The sequence below is a fragment of the Pseudopipra pipra genome, chromosome 1 (assembly GCF_036250125.1).
Source record: "Pseudopipra pipra isolate bDixPip1 chromosome 1, bDixPip1.hap1, whole genome shotgun sequence".
Taxonomy (NCBI): Eukaryota; Metazoa; Chordata; class Aves; order Passeriformes; family Pipridae; genus Pseudopipra; species Pseudopipra pipra.
Window position 1 is genome coordinate 13,211,779 of NC_087549.1, and position 18,587 is coordinate 13,230,365.

The following is an 18,587-nucleotide window of genomic DNA, read 5'->3' on the forward strand; positions in this document are numbered from 1 at the left end:
TGTTAATACTGTGTTGAAGGGGCATGACTTGGAATGTTCTTTGTAAAAACCACAGGATGGCTTGGAGAATACTCAGCTTCATGTAACATTTTACACTTATCCAGAAGGCATTAATTTTGCCTAGCTGCCCAGTAGCTGAGAAGGCTGACACTGATTCTGAAGGCAACATACATCTTACTTTGAAGGATGAACTTGGACTCTGCTGTCTTCCTTGATTACTCTGTGAGAGTACCTGCGCTCACCTCCAGCCTCCAGACCAAGCAAAACGTGGCATTTCCCTTCAACTAACAGTCCTAATTGGAATTTTTTACAAAAAGAAAGTCTTGTTCGAAATGTTAAGAACATTCATTCCCTCTATATAGTGCAGCTACTTGCCTAAGAACAAGCTATCAATCTATTGACAGAATAACCCTCTCTCCTTCCCATGGGAGACATTTTTTCTGGAGCTAAGTAAGAGTGGAAAGAAATGACACTGGACAAGCAGCTATCTGCCAACTCCGTGCGTCATGAGAAAATTAACTTCCCTTGGCCTTGGTCTATCCACTGTAGCCTAGATAACAGTGTGACCTATAATCCCCCCAAATCCTGCTGACTTTTACAGTAACAAATTCCATAGGCAATACTCACCATTGGGCCAGGAGGTCCTTGTGGGCCTGTGGGTCCATCTTTGCCAGGAAGGCCCTATAAAAGAGAAATAAAGGCAATTTTATCAGCTTCTTATATGTACTTCATGAATCTGTTCTGTTTCATCTAGATGATATTATTTACTTTTTGTTCTTCAGTTTTGTTTTCCTTTGTTGGTTTGGTTTTTGTTTGGGGAGGTTTTTGTTGTTTTTGTTTGTTTTTTTAATTAATAACTGTTGGTAGTGGTTTCTTCGAAAAAAAAATCCCTTATTTGCCCTGGGGAGGGTTTATTTCTGAAAAGGAACCATAGTGTCACCAATATTATTAAAAAAAAAAAAATCTAGCTAGTCTCACAATACTTTTGAAATAAGAAGTAATGCAAAATTCTTCATACTGGCCATTTTCACCTCTGAGTGAATTTCACTTTGAACGCTTCTGTAGCGAGATAAATGAGAGGGTTTGCTGTCAAACCTCCCTACCACAAGGTCACGTTTCTACATCTGTTCTCACTGGTTGCAACTATTCACAGTCCCACTGATGAAGTGCTGAAAGATGGCAACTGAGAGTCGATCTCTCTGCCCAGCAATACTGTACATATGTACTAACTATCACTGAGGTCCTGATTCAGGAAGCACCGGGAATGCTCATGTGGTTTACATTATGAACATGCCTCAGAGCTTCCAGAAATGGAGCCAAAAACTAAAGATAACTTGGAAACTGGAAAGCAAGCAAATCACAAAAAAAAAAAAAAAAAAAAAAAAAGGACTGACCAGATGTAGAGTAAAATACACTATTAATAAAGTATTCTTGCAAATTAACCAATATGCACACTTTGTACCCTATGCTATAAAGCATACGTTTCTGACCAGCCTGGTGATAAAGCATTCTTTAATTAATACAGCCCCTACGAAGGAAAAATATGGTCTTGTTTCTGGTTCAAGACCACTTTGAAAGGTAGTTTAAGCTGGAAAGTGTTTGGTTTATTGCTGAAAGGTTTGAAAGTGTTTATGCTGACACATACAGTAAAGAACATTCCAGGTCTCAGTATCTCAGAGAGCTTTTTTGGTTTGTATTTTTTCTGAATCTTTATTTCTGACACAGTTTTAGTAATGACTCCAGCATGAACTACTAGTGTTATGCTTTTCATAATTCAGAAACTATTATTCATATCTGCAATCATATGGCATAAAAAACTGCCTGGGGAATATTATCTGCCATGTACCTGGAAAGGTTTTTTTAAAATTCCACCAGAAGGGTGTTTTGATGATAAAATAAGCCACATAGTCAACTCACATTATGTCATCTATGCATCCTTAGAGTTGATAAGGAAATACTTTCCTGTTTCACAGTGTAGCCAGATGGTTCCTGAAGCTGCAAGGACCAAAGCAGCTCCCCTATCACAGTAAGAACTAAAGCAACTGTAACAGCTAAGCGCCATTGAAGTAAAGATAGTAGTAGTATCTTTATCACAGTAGTTTTAAGAGATACACAGAAAAAGGTTGCAAGCCTAGCTCAAATATGTTTGCAAAGGAAAGTGTGTTCATACTCCGAAACTGGTATTCCTAGAGCTAACAGAGAATGGTATAAGGAAAGAACTTTGAAATGCATTGAAAATTATAAAATAGGGTTTCTAATATTCTGTGGAAGAAGCATTTAGTTGTGAACAATGTTTTGAAAAATTCAATGGTAGCTATTCACATTTTTACAATAACATGGAAGTCCCTAAAGGTAATGCAAGCTAGACTTCTCTTTGTAACAGTAAAACCTTCAGGAAGACCGATACCTGCATATTTACAAGCATGTTTGACTTTTTAAAGCAAATATGTAAAATCTGCATTTATTTTTGACCAGTTCTAAAGCAGGATGGAAACTGGCTGGACTCTTTCAAGGGCGTAATTCAACTATGAGTAGGGAAATATAGAGCTTTCCACTGACTTCCAGGATCTAGAGTGGATTCCCACAAACTTCTAAAGCAAAACAATGCTGTAGGTCCCTCCCTTCTCCCATCCCAGTCAAAGTGTAGAATTAACAGTATGATCAAATTACATTTTCTTGGAATATATTTCACAATTTCTTTATTCTGAGCAGTGTTTTTACTGTTGGCTGCTCAAGAATCACCTCCTGTCCATTCTCCTAAGGTTTATTTCTCTTGGCATTGTGTCTGTATTGCCCCCAGAAGATCACCTCCTACTGTATTTGCTAGATGTGAAAACTGCTATATGAAAATGAAGTCAAAGTGAAGCCTGATTTAAGAAAGAGTATGGCAATACCTATTCTCTCATGCAAGTAAAAGACTAAAGATACTTGTTTGTGCTGCCAGCAGGGTTTGAAGATGATGTTACTCAGACCATCTGATGGCCAGAATGGATCTGACACTCATTCTGAACTTGTGAGTAGTGCATAGAGATTAGTACGTACCAGGAAATTGGCAGGAGGACTGGGAATGTATTTCTTCTGGCTCTTTCTCTCATTATTTTTGGTGTGTGTAATGTAGAAGAAAATAGAGCACTGTGGGAATTCACAAAGATGTATTCTGAGCGCTGAAGCCTTAAAGATATTATCTAATCTCCCATTTATTGAATTCTCCTCCTTGCTTAACCATCTCTATTCCAATGGGAATGACTAGAGGAATTACATAGCACAACAGCACTTTCTCTCTGTCACATCCAGGACAGAAATGACTCCGTACAGAGCCACTGAATCTCCCCCATGTAGCTGCATGTCCAAAAGCAGGATGGTACAGATTTCGATGTGTGACCCAGGATGTAGATCCTAGAATCAAGATGTATATTATCTTGGAAAGTTAGCTCAAATCAAGACATACTTTGCCAATGGTATGAAAAAAAAATATGGAGAAAGAGTGTAGCTCAGACAGAATTTTTATAAGGGATTTTATTCGCTGAAATACAAATGGCATTGTGTGTAAAATCTCAGGTCTGCTGACACCATTATAAACTCCTGAGCTTTCAGTAGCCTGGAATTTGTTTGGGGGACTTGTGGAGAGGTGATTTTTCCAGTAGGACGAGATAGTGGCAAAAACTTAACTGAAGCTTCTGAGCCCAGGATTGAAAGAGTTTCCTGTAGGGCCTTTAAAAAAACCTAGCAGCCTGGGACCCATGACTGCCTGACCCAGAAAAAGCAGAATGTGTCACATGTGCAATTCAAGCTCTATCTTTCAATGTGAAATGCTTGGGAGTGTTCAGGGAGAAACACGATCTGTTCTTTTTAGTAAAACCTCTCTATACTGGTAGCTACAAATATGGGGCAGCAAGAGAGGACACAAAAGAACCACAGCTCCAGCCATAAAATAAAAATTAATAATTTTCTATTTTATAAAATCTTTTATGACACTCTTTTATAAGTGGAAGCAGATAAGAGGGGACTGTTCCTCGTGTGGAGCCTGAGATGTAGATTTAAACCAGTTACCAGATAGGTATAAAACATTATCATGTATATTCAGAATGTTTGCTTTATTATCAGAAAATGCAGGTTTTTTACTCTGAGTCAGGCTTCACACAGTACTTTTATTACATTCCACTTTTTTTCATAGAGTGGGTATGTCATTATGAGAGTGATCTTTGTATGAATTCACAAAACTGACAGGGAAGATGTTCTATTTCTGGATGAGGTACTAAAATGCAAGATAAAGCAAATAAACCAGGGACTAAAAAGCAGAAGTCCAGAAATACAAAAAGAAACTCTACAGACTAAGTGTTGAATTACAACATTAAGAAGGGAACAAACAAACCCTTTTCTCAACTGATTTCAAAAATAAAACCAGAAAGTATGAACACTAGAAATCAAAATCAAAAAAGGAAGGAAAAAGAACTGTAAAAGTGAAGTGATTCCAACTACCAGTAACTGGAAGAAAAAAAAAATCTTCATTCCAGGACTTCATGAATCTAATACCACATTATACCCAGTTCAGCAAAGTTCTCAGAGATCTCCCAATAAATACCAGTCCCATGCATATCTCCCATTAAAATCACTGTGATTTAGCCGTCTGTTTAAGGACTTTACAGCACTGGTATCACTATAATTAAAATATTTAAATGATCAATAAATACTAAAGAGGAAGTGATACCTAAGCTAAGAATAACATAGAAGAGCTCAGTTCTAGTAGTGTAATAGTTGCAAAACAGCTTGGCACCTTGGCTAACAGGAGGAAGCCCAACAAAAGAAACATTATATGAAAAGGCAATCTACTTCTCAGGAATTTTCCAGTTCCCCTTTGCTGCTGCAGTTATGCCCTTCAAAACTGTGCCTCTCTCAAGTGCTGGGTCTTCAAAGAGACTGCGGTGAAATAATTGGTTTGAATCTTCACCCATTAAAAGCAATTTTATGTTGTCATAACTTCACAGGAATAAAATGAGTTACAACACCATAAAATTAGTATAATATAATTATTTGTTGCCATAGAAATAATTACTGCAGGACAACATTGCATAAGGGTCACACAGAGACAATAACAGACCTCATTTTATGAGGTCCAGGCTGTTCATCCAGCTCCTGTGATTAACAGCAGAAGAAAGGCAACACACATGAACAAAGCATTACTACCATATCTATAAAGAACAGCAATTTATTTAATTGCCCTACCTTTTTATAGACAACACTGGGGTATTCTACAGAATAAGCACCACATGACCTTCCCAGGATGTATCAAAAGCCTTTGTTGCATTAGCCTTCCTCATCTCTTCCCTGGAATACCATCTCTCTGCAACAACATGCTGACTTCCACATGTAGGAAAACTAGACCACTTCTGAACTGCTGACTGACATCAAGGCCTGTCTGAGGGCATCCACTGCTACATACAAAGTCAGCTACAGAATAATATAAAAACCAGTTTCCTTGAACTGCAAACCCCTCGATGTCCCTCATGATCAGGAAGGTAGAGCAAGGAGGCACACACCACTCACATGTACAGCATTTACCACCAGGTCACCTCAACTTGTCCATGACCAAGATCAGACAGAACATGGCAAAAATCCAAATGTTCATCAAGCTCCAGGTCTTTATTAACCTGGAGATGAACAGGTGACACCAAGCTTGGGGAATTTAGGGGGAAATATGCCAATACAGCCAAAAAGAAAACATTAAAAACATGCAAAAGAAGAAGACATCACAGTATTATAAAGTAGAAAAAAAGAATATATATAGCTTCATATTTCACCACAACTTAATTGAAAATTAGAAGGCTATTCATCCAATTATTCTTCTGATGATAATGTGTAAATCTTTATCTTAAGAAAATTTTTTTTCTTGATTTTTAGAGAAAAAAGCATATCTATGTATCATCCAAATTCCACAGTAACTTCAGTGGATTTACTCCTAGACATAAAGAGATGCCAATGTTTAAATTCATAATAGTGAGTTCAAATACACATTTTGCTACAGGGATGGGGTTTTTTATAACAAGGTCTAAAAGTAATGCCAGAAAATCAAAGAAGGTCCAGGTTTCTCTGAAGTTCAAGTTACATTAACATACTCCAAAAAAGTATCATGAATATGTAAATCTTGTTCAAATGAAACTGAAAAGTCATATTTAATAATGAACTTCTGCTGTAGACAGAAACCTAGTACTATGCTAACAAAAATTTTCCAGTGCCTGACTAATAATGAAACAAGAGTCTCTTCAAGGAGACAAGGAGGAGGACTTAAATATTTAACTGCACAAATTAATATGATTTTTTTTTTTATTGCTTCCTAGGCAGACTGTAAGTATCTTCAGTTGCTTTACAAGAAGCAGAATAAGGTTGAGTAAATTTTGGTATTATTCTTCACCTTCCCCTTTTCCTCCTGTCAACAGTTTCTACAGGTATTGTTCTAAATTCTAATATTGAATTTCCTTGTTGTTGTCTCTGTTACTCATTAATTAGCTAGAAAGCTAACTTACATCATTGCATTGAATTGCATACTAATTATGTACCATTTAACAACCACCTAATTTTAAACATATAAGCAAAGAGACTAATTAGCAGTGCTTGAACACAAGAGACATCTACTTCTATCAAATGCATTAAGCACAGCCATTGTGGATGGTTCCTGTCACTAGTCTAGTATTTCTCAACCCTCATCCAGCAGATGGAAGAATATCCACCCTGCCTCTGACTGCTGTGCTGACTGGCAGAGATGATAAAGGTGACATAAATTATGATATATCAACCACACTGGGAAACATACCCATTATAGAATGGAAATAAAACACGTAAAACATGTAAAACCTTACCCTTTGACCTTGAGCTCCATCTCTTCCGGGTGAACCTGATGCTCCTGGGACACCCTAAGCATGATCAAGGGAAAGCAAGCTGAGTTCAAATTAACAGAATCCAACTAAATCATTTTCCAGTGAAACTGTATGACATGCTTTTGGATAAATGGAACTAGGTTCAATAATGGGTGGGGCCATAAAAGATTCAGTAAAGAAGGTATTTCTGTGAAATGAGATGGGTAAACAGACATTGTTAAAATGCACAAGCTTTGAGCCTACAGAGACCTGATTTCAGTGTTAAACAAGAAAATAACCAGTTCCTCAGGCCCCAGATGAATTGGTCACTGCACACCACCATACGCTGTATTCCTTCACTTTCTAAAGCTCTGTTCAATTCACCCCAACACCACATTTCTCAGCAGTTTGGAATACATGCCCTAAACTCACAGTGATGTCAATTCAACATTCAAGCTTAGTAAGAGACAGGTTAGACAATAACTTAGGGAATACCTGCAGGCCAGGAAAACCAAGATCTCCCTTCTCTCCCTTTTCACCTGGTGGCCCCTGCAAATTAAGAATCGCACATAGTAAACTAAATATATGGTTTTTCTATTTTTAATAGTGCCTTTCCTTTTCTTGTGAAAAAAATGACAAAGCAACCAATAAAAAAAAAGACTATTTTTCCTACTGAAAGCAAACATACAGACTTTTGTTTACAAAACTGCAAATGAAGAATTTAAAAATACAGAAAATAAAATTCATTTTAAAAGAATTCAGAATTAACCTGACAAAATTATAGCCATTATGTTAAAAAAAAAAAAAAAGGTAGCTATTTTCTCTTCAAAGGAATCTTTTTCACTTCAGGCCTCAGAAGTATTTCCTACAATGACGAAACCAAGGGTTTTCTATGGAAAATAGACATGTTTCTACATTACATATGCATGACAAAAAAATATATGTTGCTACATAATCAAGTAACTTCAATGAAATTTTATATAGAAACAGTTTCTCTAAGAAATAAATATTCTTATAATTAAAGTATTCTGTATTATTCTCTGATGACAGCATCATCAAGAATATACAGTGTTGGTAAATCATTATATTGTACAGCAGTACCATACAGACTGGATAAAAAGAAGAAAGTGGATTACAATGTAGTAAATTTGAAAAAAAATCTTGCAGAAAAAGATCTGTATCTACTACATTTCAAGGCTTGTGTGTACCCATCTACTGAGAAGTATATGAAACAAGATAAGTGCTACCAATGTTTCTACAAATGTTTCTTTATGATGAAATTCTGCGACTTATTTCACAACAACATTTCAAACTCCAGGCCTAATCACCTCCTCTGATGACAGATTTTGTAATGAAATGAACATTATTACTTAATTTTGGCAGAGAATATGGTGCTCTTGCTTGGGTATACCTGTCAAGTTAGAACTGATCTGCAATGAGCAATACCCCAACCAGAAAAAGATAAAATACTACCACTTTGGTTTGGTGTCATGTTACGACCCCCACTGCAATTTTTTTTCACTTGTCTTCAGGCTTGGATGCTAATACCCAGGTCATACTGAACCTGTGATCAAATACTTTCAGCTGACCAAAAGTTCAGATCAAATAAAAAACCAAAATTGTTGGCATTGAACCCACATTCACTACAGGTCAAACCCACATCTGTGATTTCACCTCAAATGCTGAAATTCAGATTCTGATCACAACACTAAAAGCAATTTCAGTCTAGTCTATTTGCTGTTTTAAACATCACAGGAAAGCCTATTGATTTTTTTAAGTCTCACTGGAGGCCCTTGAATAGAAAGTCCACTGGGTCCTTGTGGTCCTGGAGGTCCTTGCGGTCCAGGAACACCAATTTCACCTCGAGGTCCATCTGGTCCCTAAAGTAGCACAGGACATAAGTTAAACTCTTATCATATGGACAAAGGCAGCTTCTGTTTGAAGAATTAAATACCAATAGACTCAAAAATATCTGAAATATGAGTTAATATGTGATTGAGCAGTTAGGGTTCAATTTAAAACTGCCTGGGTCCTTTATAAATACTAAAAAAAATGATTATTTATGTGGCGAAAGCAGAATTCTAAATTTTATATTTTATCAAGGAACAAACAGGACAGGCAATTGTTATGAAAAGAGCCAGACCAAACGCCAATGGCATTTCACTTTGTTTTTTCCTCAACAACACCAGAGACAATCTGGAATTAATTTCAAGGCTTACATGCAGCAGAGATAAAGTAAGAACCTGTACATCTATCAAATGTAGAGTGCTGTACAAAGTACCTTTGGACCTGGATCACCGCGATGACCTTTGGCACCTCTGACACCTGGACCACCCTGTGAAGCAAAAGCACAGCAGACACTGAAAACCAAAACTCTCAAAAATGAAATCCAGAGAAGCCCAAACAGGTTTTTTCCTGTTCCTAAATCAGCAGTCAAGAATCAGTAAATATCCTGTCACTATCCCTCCACTGGGGTAATTAAACAGAGAACATACTTGAGTATGGCCATGCACGGGAACAGATTTAAACACAGATGTGACTGCTTTCTAGAGCCAAGAATGCACACCACGTAAGCATCAATAACACTGAAAGCTACAATACGGATGGAAATGTGGTCATGGGTTCCCTTCCAGTTGCTGAAACCTCCTGCACATATGTCTGTTCTCAGCAAAATTGTATTGTCAAAGGCTGAGTTTCCAGGAAGGCCAAGAGCATTCTGGCTTATATCAGAAACAGTGTGGCCAGCAGGACCAGGGCAGCGATTATCCCCCTGTATTTGGCACGGGTGAGGCTGCACCTCACATCCTGGGTTCAGTTCTGGGCCCCTCACTACAAGGACTGTAGTAGGTTGAGGGGCTGAAGTAGGTCCAGAAGAGGGCAATGGAGCTGGTGAAGGGTCTGGAGCACAAGTCTTAAGAGGAGCAGCTAAGAGAGCTGGGTTTGTTTAGCCTGGAGAAAAGGAAGTTCAAGGGGGAACCTTATCACTCTCTGCCTGAAAGGAGGTTGTAGCCAGGTAACAAGTGACAGAGCAAGAGGAAATGACCTCAAGCTGCACCAGGGGAGGCATAGATTAGATATTAGGAAAAATTTCTTCATGGAGAGGGTTGTGAAGAATTGGAACAGATTGTCCAGGGAAGTGCTGGAGTCACCATCCCTGGGAGTATTTAAAAGATATGTAGATGTGGCACTTAGGAAATGGTTTACTGGTGGACTTGGCAGTGCTGGACTCATACATCTTAAAGGTCTTTTCCAACCTAAACAGTTCTATAATTCTTTGATTCTAATGACTCGAGAATACTTTTCAGCAAGGACAACTCTAGAATCTACTAGATCTACCATGGTTTAATTCAGAGCTACTCTTAGGTAAAATGCTCTTTTGGTCATTTTTCTCTTTCTTGCTTTTTTCAGTAATGCTTACATCTGTTCACAATTTATTAACCAACTGTTGCCTTTTTTATTAGTATCATCTGAGACACTGGAGTAGCATATATCTATGGACGGCTGCCATGAACGTGTTTTGCAAAAATATGCTGCATGTGCTTTCTGTTCTAGGACAGCATAAATTTTTTTTCCACTTTTTTTCATATCAATTTCCCTCTTCTCCCACCTGAGCATATTGCTTAACCTATTGGATTATAAGATTTACAGGTATTCTGCCCTTTTTTGTACTCAAAAAGGATCTTGTACAACTACACACCATAACTGAATAGCATTCTATAGAGGCTACAATAAGTACTTACAAAAATAACAGCAGTTAAATTAAAGACACAAAAACATGTAGTATTTATGAGACTTTAAATAGGAATGCAAATAACAGAAATGTTTGGAAATGTTAGAGCACTCTTGCTCTTCAATAAAGGTATCATGACATGGTCTTCCTACGTGTCATCACAGAGCAGTTTTCCACTGCCCCTCTCAGCTTCCTCAGTCTTATTGCCTCCATCCCACAGGTCTATGGCCACAACCCATTCCACCATAGCCAGCTCCAACCCTTAAAATCTGATCCCATTCTTCCACGGAACCATATCTCAATTGCCAGTTCCAAAATTCCAGATACTTGTATTACTACATTCCAGCCCAGTAGCTCCCTCTGTCCTTTCTCCTCCCTCTGCCTTTCTCTTGAGATTACTCTCTCTGAGATTAAAAATTCTTCAGAACAATAACTGCAACTTTTTAACATAAACAAAACCACAGAGTTTTCTCACATTTTGTTCTCAGAAAGAGACTGCATTTTTACTAAGAACATATACATAAAACCAGCCTGATGCTGAGACATTAAATCATACACTTTGAGACCCATGCTGAAGTTGATACATTTAGCCATGTGCTGAACCCAGTAGCCTTTGCTTGGTAAAAGTACAAGTTCCAGAAAAGCATTTATTTAAGATGAAAATATCAGAATAGCCCCCCTCAGTTTTCTCATAAACTTGTATTGGTGGTTATTTCCCAGCACTACTAAGCTTGTGTGACTAATTTCAAATTTTTCATTTCTTCTGCCATTTCTTCTTCTAGCCAAAAATTCCTGTTATGCCTTTTCCCTTATTTTGAATAACTTTTTAATATCCAGTGCTTTCCCCCAGAAACAGCCTTAATCAACTGTTATCAAGACACCTCCTTATTCCTCTTTAATAGTCAAAACCTGTGAAGCACTGAATGCTGTTTCTTGCAATTAAACTTCTGCAATCCTCCAATATTTTTGTTTATTTCACCTTCTTCAGTTCTGCAGCACTCCTTATAAATGCGGGCATTGATTTTGTGTGATATCTTATTTTTACTTTGTGTCAGGAATTTCAGACAGCAGGATCAAATTCTGGCAAAGATGAAGCCATAAAAACAGTATCCCATCATGAAAATTGCCAGATAACATTAACTCTAAACAATACTTTGTCTTACCCAAAATGACCCATTTACTAAAAGCCTAGAAAATCTTTCCAGAGTTACTATCCCAAACAAATGGAAGCCTTTTCTTTGGAGTCTCTTTAGCCTAATGTCTAAAACTGGCTACATGGTAGAATCCTGATCTCTTAAACAGAAAAATCCTTGGCTTAGAGAAAAGTCACATGACATTTTAACAACTTGGAGCACTATTGACCAGACATAGCACATGTGACTTTCTGACTTTTGGTTGGCACGCAGATGAACGCTGACTTTATTCCTTTGCTCTGCTTTTTCTTAGGCCTTGTACTTCTTTTTTTTTTTCCAGAGCTATGCCATCTAACTGTCTGGCAAAAAAGCATCACTTCAAACACACTGAGTTCCAAAATCACACACTGCCTGCCTTGGCAGTGATTTTTCTGCTTGACTTTAAGCCTCCTCTTGCATGGCACTATGCTATTCAAAACATTGTTAATCCTAAATGTAATATATAGAAGTACATTATTTTACTGCTGGGTTAAGCCTTAGCAATTCCTGATTCATATATCTTTTGAACTATAGTAATACACATCCTTCCAGTCAAATAATTTTCAAACAGTTTTCATTTTACTGTGAAATGTGGTCAAACTACTCAATTTCAGTGGCATTTTTATGTGAATTATCTGTCTTTGTCAAAGAACACAAATTGGATGCTAAGATACAAAAATTAAAATTTTAATCCCTACTTGATTTATAACCTATATTTAAATAGGGGAACAGAACAATTTCTCCTTGTTCAAGACACATCTCTTCAGTGAATTTTCTCCTGAATTCCTTTCCAGGTTTTTGTACCAGAGGTTGAAGAACCATTCTTGCAGAAAGACTAACCTCTGAGTTGTTAGTAGGATTAATGCCTGCTAGGATCGACAACATGAATGTCTTATGTGCAAGTTAATTTTGTTGTTAAACATGTATCTCATGTAATCAGTGTACTTTAACATTTTCAGAAGCATTTTCCTTTGCATTCTTTACTGGCTCTTTTGTTTCAAAACATGATCTTGGAAGACACAGGACTCAGTATGAGCAGAGAAACACGCAGCTCAAACTTTTCATAGGAGAGCCTCATCTCAAACTAACTTAGCAGGCAGCCCTAAGATGCCAATCAGAGTTAAAAACCTAGTTGTAAAAAAAGAAACCACATGATCATTCTATCCCAGTTAAGATTCTTGTTAAATCAAACCAATAACAGGCCACTGTAAACAGAGGCTGCAACTTTTCTAAATTGATAAAAATCAAGCTTGGAATGTGAGAATGAGTTCTCAAAATTTAGTGACCTGTATCTCTATGTCTTATACACTGAGTTTCCACAAGTTTCCAAGAAAGGAGATTTATTCCATATTTCAAAGATCCTACACTGAGATGGAAGGAAAGTGAAATAACTGGCTTCTAGAAGAGACTATCTAGTTCCACTGGTTATGCAAGGAACTTAGATATACACTTAACATTTACACAGTAAAAACTTAATGAGTGCTATTAAAAGAACATCAGAAAGTAAAAGTTGTGCCAGTGTGCATTTCATCATTCACTGGCAAGCTGGAAAAAATTTTAATTCAGCTTTCACCAAAGCAGATCATTTCATCCTCTCTTCCCTTCAGGGCTTTTGGGTACCTCTCCATCTCTAGGAGGTCTCAGAAGAACCTACACTTACAGTTGTGCTTTCCAATCAATACTGTACTTACCTAGGGCTTTTAACACAGAAAAGTCTTCTTTCATCACATACCATACAAGTGGCATTGTCATACCCCATATCTTTAATTCATAAGATACTGTAAACTGAGCATTTCAAAAGGTAAACTCCAAACTACATTTAATACATATATATTATAGTAGACAGACAGAAGGTGATTAAAATTTAGAAAACAAATGGCACTAATTATGACGTATCTACTAACGCTACAGACAGGTAACAGGGGGCAAGGTCCGAAGAATACCACAGCTGCTTCAGGTCTTGATTAAACCATTAAAAATTTGACTGACTGACTATGTAGAAGGTTTTTTACAGCCTAATACTTGGCATCTTTGCTATAAATTGAATATAATTCTATCTCTTCACAAACACTTAAAACCCTAATTTAACCTTATTAGTTTTACATGGGCAATACATGTTTTGGAATAAAGGTGGCCAGGGGACTATTTAGTACAGTTCACTAAAAACCTGAATAAAACCTTACCGGTGGTCCAGGAGGTCCAAGAGGACCCTTATTGGCTTCTGAACAGGAACAAGCATGAGGAAGGGCAGGGCAGTTTTCCTCATCTCTCTAAGGAAAAATTAAGATAGGAGAAGAATGATGTCAAAAACTTTAGAAGTTAGGGATTTTATGAATCTAAGACAAAGCACTGTGTGGATGCCTCAAAAGTACCTACTTGCTTTAGAAACATATATGTCCTTGACTTTCAATAGGACACATAATTCAAGCAGACTTGGACTTGTTTTGAAAACACTTAACCATCCATTTCAATTAAAACATTTACTCAATAAAGGGGAAAGTAAAAGGTAAATTCTACAGTTATTGGAAGAGATTTCTTACCAAGCCAGGAAGCTCACAGCATTTGTCTCGATTGGCCCATGAGGTAGCACAAACAATGTCAAACATCTGTAACTGCAGCTGTTTCAAAACAAGGGTGATGTACAAAATGACTGTTAGGTGTAAGAGCAGTGCAGAATGAAGCTATCAGCAAGCAAAGCCATCTTTATTTAAAGCACTCAGATTAGACAGAAGAGAGACTATTGACTTTGAGCAGCAAGCCACAAATACGTCACTTAAATGGCAAATCCACTGCTTTTACCAAATGCGTATTCTAAGCAAGTCATCTGAGCTATCAGATACTACATGAATTGAGCAAGCTGTTCAAGGTTAAATGCTGCACTTGTTGGATTATCCCCCACTCCTTGATTAAATTTCTGATTTTGCACAATGTTGCCTTCCAGTACTTTTTATATAGCAAAGGAGGCATCAAGAGTCAGGCGAAAGAGAGCTCAGCTTCTCAAAACTGAGTAATTCCTCTTAACCCACCGGTCAGCTGATCAGATTTTATCTGCGACAAGGTCTCCTATAGCCTATTACTTACACTGGAGCTGAGCCACAGATAATATTTATAGTTTTCTCCAGTTTAATTTTACTTTAGAATATGCCCTCTCCTGTCCTTATTATCCCCAGGCAACAATAGTTTAATGATGGTGAAAAGTGACAACATTGGACAGAAAATTCCCATCACAGGTCTGGGAACATGGTTTGGACAAGAATTTAATCTACAAGAACACACACATTTGCTAAAAATAGTGGCTGTTAGATACTCAGAAACAATATACTAAATAGGGCTCAATGGTAAGACCAATTGTCTCCTTTACAGCCTTGACTCAATAAAGTGGTCTAGAGAGATGAAGCTTCTGTTACTATTTCTATTCTTTTTCCATGCCTTGTTTATGTGCATATTGAATACAGAGGAGAATGGAACAGAACATCCCATTAAATTAACCCCACATGTTAAAAAATTCGAGGAGCTGCTAGAGATAGAACTCTGTTTGGTTTTGCTCCCATTATTATTTTCAGTGGCATTATTTTAAGACCAGAAGAGAGGAATGAATTTAAAGATTTCTTAAAACCGTATTACTTTCAAATCTGTTTAAATGAACTACATATGTGAACCTTTGGTTTTGTCTCATTCTTTTTCTTATATAGGTCAATTACTGTATTTTGAATAAAGGCATACTTTCACATAAATAGACATTTTCTTCACCTTACAGCGGATTAGCTGGTTTGTAGATGCATACTCACATGAGCTGGGTCCATGCTAAACACCTCAAACAGCTGAAGTGCAGCATGAAGGCAGCTTTTGGACCCTTGGTTTGGGTCCACAGAGATCCACTCTGAGTCCAGCAAGTCTGTGTCCCTGTCTATGTCAAATGCAAGCTGGCCTCATGTGGAGCCACTTAAGATGCCTCCCTCTTTGCTATACATCTCTAAGCTACCCATTCCAGGATTTCTTAGCTTGTGAACAAGCATGAAGACACTGTTCAGGGACTCAGAATGACCCTGGGCATTTGCATGTTACTGCACTTAAGCCAATAAGACATCTCAGAAAGGGGTGCAGCAACATGTGAGCTGGTTGTGCAGAAAGCAGCCTGGGTTCAGAAGTGAAGTCGTATTGCCATTTTTTCCCACAACCCAGTCCATCTCAAGCTATTCTCTTATCCTGAACAATGGAAGGCTGACAGTACTGGCTAAATTTATACAGTCCTACATAGGCGTGTATACGCTTTCATTTTCTCTGGACTAGACAATCTAGAGATCCATAGAGATAAAATATGATGTTGTAAATTAAAGAGTAAACAGGCATTTTCTGAATTGCCGTATTCACTAACCAAATGTTGAATGACACAGTATTCTTATTTTAAAATATTATGTGGGTTGCTCTGACTCAAGCTAAATAACAAAACAAAGCTTTCTTTGCTAGTGTTAAACATTTATTTATAATTCTCTGTATTCATAGTGATTTTGCTTTCTAAATATCCAGCCCTCCAAGCAGAATCAGTAAAATGAGATGGAAAAGTCTACCTATCATCATCTAACAAAGCTACAGCTCTGCAAAGATTTTTCAACAGCAGATTGCACTAGGCATTACTTTTTTAACTTTTCATTAAATCTCACTGAAGGAATAAAAAACATTACTTGCTGCATGTCACAGTCAGGTTTCATTGCTCTGGCTAGCTGGAATGTCTAATGCAGAGAAGCTTCACTATTCAGGAATGTTAAAAGGGTTAGGCACCTTTAGTCTAATGCCCTTTCTGTCTTATCTATCTCTATTTCTGCATGTTCATTTTACTGTTGCACACCATATGCATAACTGGGAAAAAAACTCTAGTACAATTACATTCCCTCAAAACTGAAATGTTTGGCAAAATTCAGGTGATTGCACTATATTAATTTAATTAAAAAATACTCTAAAAAACATTCCAACAATGCTAAACATGTGAATACAGTTAGAACAAAACATCCACAATTTTATTCCAAAATAACTGTCTGCTTGTTTTTATTTTATGTAATAAGTATCTCTAAAACTAAGAAGTTTACTTGTTGTGAGAAGAATCTCCATCCTGCCTCCTACTAGAGTCCTTTGATGTCCTTCAATATTTGGACTAGGAAACCAACTCATTTGTGCCTTAAAAGTGACCATTCACACAAGTCCTACTCAAGATGAATAAACTGTGCAGAATGGAGACTTTAGAGAATGGTATTTGGGTACTTTCTTGATTTGCTTGTAATTTGGTATATGTGGTAATACCCAAAGAGAGCTGAACACTACTATAAAGAATTTTCATCCTCAGCTACATATTTTTAGTCTTACATGAGTTTTACAGTTCATTTGAACAAAATCAAATTTTTCAGTGAGTGGGCAGTCTGACTTTTCTTTTATAGATTCTTAGGTTCTAACAAAAGACACCATTTCTTTCCACTTCTTTACAAAGCCTTCTCTAATTCCAAGATTTCCTAAGTCTGCCCTTTTCTGTTTCTACTGGAATGTGACTACAAGGGTTTCTCTATGTAATTGTCTTTACAGGCTTCACATAATTATTATCTGTAAGTTTGAAGGTTAAAAGCACTTTTTTTTTTGTACAGAAATATATTCTGAAGGCTTATTTTTTACTAAACAAGAGTATTTTCATATATTAACAAGTAAATACATTTTTGAAACCTCATTCCTATTCAAATCAAGCCTTGAGTTCAAGGTTCATATTCTCTGCTAACTTCATTCTAGGGTCAAGAAAGTTCAAAGAAAATTAGCGAACAGTATCACACAATGAAAAAGTCAAAAACCCCAAACAAATCTTCTTTAAGACATCTGAAACAAAATGGAAACACTCTCATTGGTTGTCATGCAAACAGAATAATCAATTACTGCTTCTAGGAGAACAATTTCAGAGGAATGAAAGAGTACTTAAATTTTTGAGGGAGATCTTTCACATTTAAATTTTTTTATATTATATAAGAGCTAGATATGCTAAGATGAGAGCTTTTGCTTTGGGGACTGTCTGTGCCAAACCAGTTCAATTATTTAATTGAGCAGACACTGAGCTAGGGGACAAACAGAGAGTAAGAGGGGATAAGAGACATGGGGAATAGTTATCACTCAAAACAAAGTTTAAATTATTCCAGGCAACAGAGTTATATACTGTATTACTCTACGTAATGAAATCTGAAACACAAGTCATATCTAAACATATCAACTGTGTTTACATATGTGTTTGAGAACAATGTTTGAACAATGATGATCCCGTGATTTCATTTATTAAAATAATCAAAAATGGATTTTGCTCAAAGTGACAACTACTGCAGACTTCTGCAGAATTTCTGAAACGCTGAAACTTTACTATTTAAAATTTGAGTTCACTTGTCTTCAAATTAAAACTAACTGCAAAGATCCCAAACAGTTTTCTTAAGGATATTTTAAATGTTTTAAAGAATTGTTATTGTTCTACTCACTGGTGCAGAGTTGTCTCTCGGTCCTCTGGATCTCACCATTCTCCCCAGTACTTCTATGCCATCAGAACTAATATTCCCTGCTGCATTAATGGTCTTCTCACTCACTTGTTTGCAGTCAATAATTATCTTGGCTGTAGTCTTGCTGATAACAACATGCAGCTAAGCAAAAGAAAAGATGCTTTAACATACAAAGGAGCATGTGGGATATATGTGTTCTTTCCTGGGAAAAGGGGGCACTTTTTGAAATGAGATCCTAACTCCATGTTTGCTAATGAAACTCATACAATCATCCATAGCAAATAACCTAGATGACCTCTAGAGGCCCCTTCCAACCTGAATG

At 37.0% G+C, this 18,587-nt stretch overlaps 1 protein-coding gene across 3 annotated transcripts in view; it reads right to left on the reverse strand.

Annotated features, from left to right (window-relative positions):
* The window catches only part of COL14A1 (collagen type XIV alpha 1 chain), a 115,385-nt gene that overhangs the window by 14,299 nt on the left and 82,499 nt on the right, over positions 1–18,587 (reverse strand). For all 3 annotated transcript variants that reach the window (XM_064645870.1, XM_064645862.1, XM_064645852.1), the window contains exons 34-41: positions 18,248–18,406; positions 14,294–14,371; positions 13,937–14,023; positions 9,133–9,186; positions 8,636–8,731; positions 7,347–7,400; positions 6,855–6,908; positions 628–681 (exon numbers count right to left, since the gene is read on the reverse strand). In XM_064645870.1, the coding sequence (XP_064501940.1) occupies positions 628–681; positions 6,855–6,908; positions 7,347–7,400; positions 8,636–8,731; positions 9,133–9,186; positions 13,937–14,023; positions 14,294–14,371; positions 18,248–18,406 (636 nt within the window). The remainder of the gene's footprint in view (positions 1–627; positions 682–6,854; positions 6,909–7,346; positions 7,401–8,635; positions 8,732–9,132; positions 9,187–13,936; positions 14,024–14,293; positions 14,372–18,247; positions 18,407–18,587) is intronic.